Source organism: Takifugu flavidus, chromosome 10, assembly GCF_003711565.1.
Source record: "Takifugu flavidus isolate HTHZ2018 chromosome 10, ASM371156v2, whole genome shotgun sequence".
NCBI lineage: Eukaryota > Metazoa > Chordata > Actinopteri > Tetraodontiformes > Tetraodontidae > Takifugu > Takifugu flavidus.
This window is the reverse complement of record NC_079529.1, coordinates 1,576,507-1,583,596: the sequence shown is the minus strand read 5'-3', so window position 1 is coordinate 1,583,596 and position 7,090 is coordinate 1,576,507. Positions and strand designations below refer to the sequence as shown.

General features: G+C 49.7%; 1 protein-coding gene across 2 annotated transcripts; it reads left to right on the top strand.

Moving 5' to 3' along the window:
• Positions 1 to 172: 172 nt before the first annotated feature.
• Positions 173 to 5,120, top strand: u2af2a (U2 small nuclear RNA auxiliary factor 2a). 2 transcript variants are annotated; one of them, XM_057046027.1, is made up of 12 exons: positions 173 to 796; positions 1,598 to 1,739; positions 2,010 to 2,045; positions 2,457 to 2,560; positions 2,870 to 3,021; positions 3,102 to 3,218; positions 3,315 to 3,453; positions 3,592 to 3,671; positions 3,852 to 3,974; positions 4,045 to 4,131; positions 4,597 to 4,845; positions 4,934 to 5,120. In XM_057046027.1, the coding sequence occupies exons 1-12, from the start codon at positions 748 to 750 to the stop codon at positions 5,066 to 5,068; spliced, it is 1,413 nt and encodes a 470-aa protein (XP_056902007.1). In that variant the 5' UTR covers positions 173 to 747; the 3' UTR covers positions 5,069 to 5,120. The 2 variants fall into 2 exon arrangements, with proteins under 2 accessions (XP_056902007.1, XP_056902006.1); XM_057046026.1 differs by having other exon boundaries at positions 3,315 to 3,471.
• The last annotated feature ends 1,970 nt before the right edge of the window (positions 5,121 to 7,090 follow it).

The window sequence follows — 7,090 nt, the reverse complement described above, 5'->3', positions numbered from 1 at the left end:
TAGGTGAAACCTAGAGAATATAAAGGACACATTTATACGCTGAGACAGAATGTGCCATTTAAAATACGCGCGGTGCAAAGACAATAAACATTCAATTTCATTTTAATTATTTAATTATTTTATTCTTTTATTGGCTTTATTTCCCCATCCTTCGCCCGTGAAGCAGACCGGAAGCTTGTTGCATATCAACTTCCGGTGTCACGGGAAACCTGGGAGACCGAGCAAAAAAGCGGGCACACCGAAATCGTTGTTTTCGCTCGTCCTTAAAATATTATAACGTGTACGTTTGACCTATGTAGTCGAGTGATCGGGCGTTACGGAAGGGCGGCCTTTTGGTATTTTCATTTGGTTTTCGAAAAAAGTCTTAATTCATTAGGATTTTGCAGTAGCTAACTAGCGTTAGCTACCAAGCTCCATACCAGTGTGTGGAGAAGCGGGCCCATTCTTCTGGACTTTGCTACATGCTAGTTAGCTAATGTTAGCAGGCTAACACATGCGAACACGTTTTCTTTTTTCCAGTGAATTTCTGTTTCGGTGTAAATGAACACCCCACAACCGATCCATGTCCACGTTTTAATTATTTAGTCATTGTTTCGTGAAATTCGGAGCTGCTTTGCGCAAAAGTATTTGAGGTTCCGCATCGAAGCAATTGTTTTTGAAAACTGTTCACTTTCAGCTAGCTTAAGCTAGCCGTCGCCTCCTGAACAACGCCGTCGCTGAAAGAGTAGCACTCCTCTACTCACAAAGATGTCGGATTATGACGAATTCGAGAGACAACTATCTGAAAACAAACAAGGTAAATGAACCGACGCCAAAAACGTTCAGTGTACGCTTGTATAAATTGTCGCAATTCCTAAGTTAGGTTGGGATACGTCTATTTACTGGCGCATGCTACGTCCGTAGCCCACGGGCTTGTGCTAATCAGGACGCTGTGGTTTAAGTCGGCGGCGTTTGTCATGCAATCGTGTCGAAGTGCTCGACCACGTCCATTAAGCTGGGCGATTTGCGTGATTGCAGCGTGTCGTTTCTGTGAGATCCACGCTTTTAATTGCTCCTTTGCACAATTAAATGACACCCTAAATGAAGTTAATGCAATAGCCGTGACACCTAGCTCTCATTGGCATTAGCCCTTCATGAATATATGCTCCTAAATGTATACTTTAATTGGGGAGACTTAACTCTTGCACACAGTATCTGTTCAGACAGATTTCAAGCCACGATGATTGATTTTATCATGTTGATTTTATCATAGCGTTAATTTTAACAATAAAATCTATTTAAATGTAGCAAGAATGATGCCACTGATTCAATATCATTCTCTCCTTAAGTTGCAACAATTCTCATCATTTTATTCTCCTCTTTATGTGAACAATCACAAAAGTGAATCTGAACACGACCAGTATTTGTACCTGATTTCAAGCCACACTGACTGGGTTTTTTAATTTATAAAGTTGATCAAATCCTGATTTTTTTATCTTTATTCAAAGCAGCGTTTCCAGTAGTTTCACCCACATTTGCAAATTTTGAAGGCCAGTCGTTATTTCACATTTCCATTCACCGTTTCCCTTTAAGTTATTAATGGTTCCAATTGTTGCAGCGGAAAGGGACAAAGAGAACCGCCACCACCGCCGTTCCTCCTCTCGCAGCCGGAGCAGAGAGAGGAAGAGGAGGAGCAGAGACCGAGACAGACGCAGCAGAGATCGCCGTGGGGACAGCAAGGAGCGCCGACACAGACGCAGGTGGGTCTTTACGTGCACGGCCGCGTCGTCATGTGACACGGCGAAGACGCACGTCGAACCTGCCGCCTAAATTTAGCCTGTCCCTCACTCGAACAATGTTATCAGACCTTCTGTTTCAAATGGCCACAGCTAAACGCCTCCGTGTAGCTCTGGCGTGACTCCTCAGGGCGCCACAGAAATGATGTAGAATCATCTGCTAAACGTGTGAACTGGAAATGTTGGTAAATGTGGCTGATTTTGGAGAGTGAACCCCTGCCAATGTCGTTTCAGCTCGCCATCCAACTACCCCCAGGACAACGCCGGAAGGTAATGAAGCAAACGGACACAAAGTCGAGCCGAGTGACGCAGTCGTGTGTAGCTGTAACAACCCTCGAGAAAAGAGATGAAAGTATTGCATTGGCGCATCGGTACTGGGAAGAGTTTGTGTGCCGTTTGGCCCAGATGTGCACGCTCGCTATCCTGGCTGAGGCTAAACCAGGGCTGCTCTGCTCTCTCTTCAGAAGACCTGAAATATTCACACGCAGCCAAAGAAACGGGCTGTTTTTACATCCACGGCTCCACAGATTCCCCCTTTTTTAACATTTAAATACACAACAAAGTACGAGAAACGTAATATTAATCTGTTTTTGTGACCCCTAATGTGTATTTAGTTGTTTACTTTTGAATATGAAGGAAGCTTTGATGCGGTGTGTTACATCTGTTTGTCCCCCCCCACAGTCGCTCTCCTCACCGTGAGAAGAAGAAGAAGGTGAAGAAGTACTGGGACGTCCCCCCACCAGGCTTTGAACACATCACTCCAATGCAGTACAAAGCCATGCAAGGTACCAAAGCGGGTTTAAATACGCGACCAAGTGGTTTCACAGCACCGGCGGAACCCGGTTACCATCTAGAGACGCACGCGTGTCGGGTCGTGGCGCCTTCGGTGTTGCTGAGGCCAAACCTCCGCGAGTGTCACGTGACTCCGGCGTCGTCGTCCATTAGTGACGCGCCCAGCAGGGGGCAGCGTAGGCTTCCCTCTCGGGGCGCGCTCTGGTTATTTGAACGTTCTTCTCCGACACCGCGTCGCCCCCCCGATCACGAGCTCGTCCGCCTTTAAACGAATGCTGACTCCTGTTGTGGTGCGTCTCCAGCTGCAGGCCAGATCCCAGCCACAGCCCTCCTCCCCACCATGACTCCAGACGGCCTAGCGGTGACCCCCACCCCCGTGCCCGTGGTGGGGAGCCAGATGACCCGCCAGGCCCGTCGCCTCTACGTGGGCAACATCCCCTTTGGCATCACAGAGGTGAGCAGCATCAACCTGGGGGGTCGGTGGGACGCGTCGGCGGTGATCTTCGCCACAACTCACGCTTCTCTCGTGCGCAGGAGTCCATGATGGACTTCTTCAATGCCCAGATGCGTCTGGGGGGGCTCACGCAGGCACCTGGGAACCCTGTTCTTGCAGTTCAGATCAACCAGGACAAGAACTTTGCCTTCCTTGAGGTGAGAACGCGTCGTCCTTTCTGCCCCCGTTAGAGGAACGTGCGTCATTTACACGTGTGTGTGTGTGTGTGCGCGCGTGTGTGTGTGTGTGTGCAGTTTCGTTCAGTGGATGAAACAACACAGGCAATGGCATTTGACGGCATCATCTTTCAAGGCCAGAGCCTGAAGATCCGCCGTCCCCACGATTACCAGCCGCTGCCTGGCATGAGCGAGAATCCCAGTGTCTATGTGCCTGGTACAACGACAGTTCATGGTTTTTAACTTTTTTTAGTACTTGTGACATCATTCACAAGACTTCATTTGTCAATCAGCCGCTCCATTAACCTGTTTCCCTTCTCCACCATGTGTGATCTTCTCTGTGCTGCTTCTGTAGGGGTGGTGTCCACGGTGGTGCCGGACTCGGCTCACAAGCTCTTCATCGGCGGTTTGCCGAATTACCTGAACGATGACCAGGTTGATATTCCTGCATTAATGAGCGGCGGCGCTCTGTTGCTCTGAGGCTGTTTAACCTTGACGTTTCCCCCCCCTCCCCCGCTGTAAACGGCTGCTTCCTACGGCTGAGAAGAATGGGGGGCCTCGGTCGTCGGGTGGGATGTTTGGAGAGTCGTGTCATTCTTTTGTTTTGTGTGGCAGGTGAAAGAGCTGCTGACCTCTTTCGGGCCCCTCAAGGCCTTCAACCTGGTGAAGGACAGCGCCACGGGCCTGTCCAAGGGTTACGCCTTCTGCGAGTACGTGGACGTCAACCTCAACGACCAGGTGAGTCTCGACGTTTACTCTGACGGTGACGTTGTTGTTGGAGGTAAACACGATCCCGGTGTTGTTCCAGGCCATCGCCGGGCTGAACGGAATGCAGCTGGGAGACAAGAAGCTGCTGGTGCAGAGAGCCAGCGTGGGATCCAAGAACGCCACCCTGGTGAGTGAGGGGGGGGCCCGGGGACGGCGGCGGGGGCCCGGACACCGTCTCTGATCCTGCTGCAGAGCTGCTAAGAAGAAAGACACGCTGACGGCGTTCCCGACCAACTATTTATCTGCTAATCTCTCAACGCTCGGTCCCGCTCCCGAGACGCACGTGTTTGCTAACGTTACAGCTCGGATGATCTCATCAGCACATCAAAAGCATCTTCACTTCATCCATTTCCAACAATGTCTCCTGTAAGACGATCACGGCTGAGCTTCTCGCCTCGTGGGTCGGGAACTGTCACCACTTCCCCGCGTGTTGGACCGTGGTTCTGGCAACACAAACATTCACAGCGCGGCTCTGAAATCACATAAGCCCTTAATTTACCGACAGTATAAACACGTGGCTCCGATGTTTCACTTGATATCTGTTTCCATGTAACACGCTTGCTGCTCTGAGCCCTTCTGTCCGTCCTTCCAGACGAGTATAAACCAGACCCCGGTGACGCTGCAGGTCCCGGGTCTGAACAGCTCCGTCACCCAGATGGGCGGCGTTCCCACTGAGGTGCTGTGCCTGATGAACATGGTGGCGCCGGAGGAGCTCCTCGACGACGAGGAGTACGAGGAGATCGTGGAGGACGTCCGGGACGAGTGCGGCAAATACGGCCAAGTGAAGAGCATCGAGATCCCCCGGCCCGTGGACGGCCTGGAGGTGCCCGGCACCGGGAAGGTACCGAGCGCCGCTCCCGGGGGGGGGGGAACGGCGGCGGGGAGGAGCACGCCGAGTAACGCGCTTGTTTGTTTTAATCCCCTTTCAGATCTTTGTGGAGTTCATGTCCGTCTTCGACTCCCAGAAGGCCATGCAGGGCCTGACGGGGAGGAAGTTCGCCAACAGGGTGGTGGTGACCAAGTACTGCGACCCAGACGCGTATCACCGCCGGGACTTCTGGTAAAGGAGAAAAAGAAGAGGGGGGGAGGGGGGGGAGCAGCTTAGGATGAGGTCCAGATCAGCCCCCATTGATTATTTCAAGTAGATCTGGTTAAGTTATCATGTGAAATGGGGGTGGGGGGGTCCAGTGGGGGGGAGGGGGGCATTGGGGCGGGATGGGGTGTTAAGAATTTTGACTAATGTGTGTAATTCTAGGGCCAGGTCGGGGTCAACCATTTTTTTATACTCTGTGAGACCAGGATGTCATTTTGAGCGGGGAGGGGGGGGGGCGCCACACTCTAAAGGGTTGTATTTAAACGGAGGGAGCCTGTTTTAGTGGGACGGAGCCTCGGTGGGGATCTAACTGGACTATTTGGGTGGGGAAGGATGGAACCCTGGAGTGAGGTTTTGGAGGAAAAGATGATTGAATTATTCTTCTGTTTTCAGCCGTCTGAGTAGCCGTAACACCCCCTTCAGTCGTGCCCTCGTTAGAAAGACTGTCTTTCCTCTTTTTCTTTTTTTCTCCTTCTATCATCATTTTCATCCGACTCTATATGAATGTTAACTGTAATCGTTCCAATACTGTGTGTAGTTTCAGACTTCAGCTGTAATCTCACTCTGTATCCAGGCCACAGAATAACACAAACTATGTTGGATGTCTCTTAATTTCTTTCTCTCTTCCCCGACACGGCGCCGTGCGCAGCTTTTAACGGTCGAGGCCCGCCGTGGTTTCAGGTGGGGGATGAAATAAATGCCGATTCGTTTCATTGGTCTGGTTCTTGGTGGTTTCCACTCTTCCTTACCAAAAGCCTTAATATCCCGCTAATTTGCAAAGAGGAATTGGGTTGGCCCCCCTCACAGAAAGGCGTCTCTACGTTCACGGCTCACTCTCATTACTCTTGTTTTTCAGTAGATTTGGATTGTTAGATGTGTTGGATTTTATTTTTGTTGTTTTTTGATGGAGCATCTCACTTTGACAAGACCAAATAAACACATGAATAATAGCCACGACTCATGTCGTACTTCAGACTGGAAGCGGTTCCACACTGGTGACTTCATACCTGATACCTGAGAAGAAGGTAATAACCCAAAAGCAATTTTTAAAAAAAAAATCAGCTTTTTTTGCTCATCTCCACCATGGTCACATGACTCCGAGGACCACGTATCTGTCAGGCTGATTTCACTTTACCAGAGGTTGCTGACCGGTTTATTCCTGATATTTTAGGATTTTACTACTTTCTTACACCTGCTTTCTTGGCGTCAATGTCTCATTTTTTTTTTTTTATTCTGAGAAAATGTGATTTATTGAATGAACCTCAAAAACCCCACATATAAAGGCAAAAACTGTTTCATTTGCCCAAGTTGTTTTCAAATGTTGATTAAAAACTGAATTTACACGACGTTCTATTTTTGCTTCCTTTTTTTTTACGCACACACATCAACTTTGAAGGAAAAAACCCGAGTTTCATTCCTGTTTTAACAAACCTCACGTTGTAGTTGAGGTTAACGACCAGGTGGTGGCGCCATTAAACACCGACAGAAAGCCGCTTTTTCCACAGTTATGTAATTTGTCATTTTAAGATTATTTACTACGTGGCAGCAAAACATCCTAATGGGGTTTGCACGTGTTTCCTAGTACCCTAATTTAATTGACCTATTATTGCTCATTGAAATTTGACTCCCGTATAAATAAAATGATAGAATTAAACCGGAAGTGAGCAGGATCCAAACCGGTGATTTAACAAAGGCTGTGAACCGTTTTCAGAGCAGCAACATCTTCGCTGTCCCCTCCCGGCTCTATATTTCCCACCTCTGCATTGCTGCACCTCGCTGCACAAAAGGCAGCATCGGGGCTGCTGATGCAACACTGCTGCCTTCCCCCCTGGGAAGGGGGGGGCTGCGCACACGCAACAGCAACGCTCATGTCCCCCACAGGAGATGACCTCTCCTCCACATCAGGCCGCCTCTCGGAGGCCCAAACGAACCGGTCTGGTGCCGCAGAGAGGCTCGGTGGGGGGACTCACCACCCCCCTCTAGTGGTGGATGC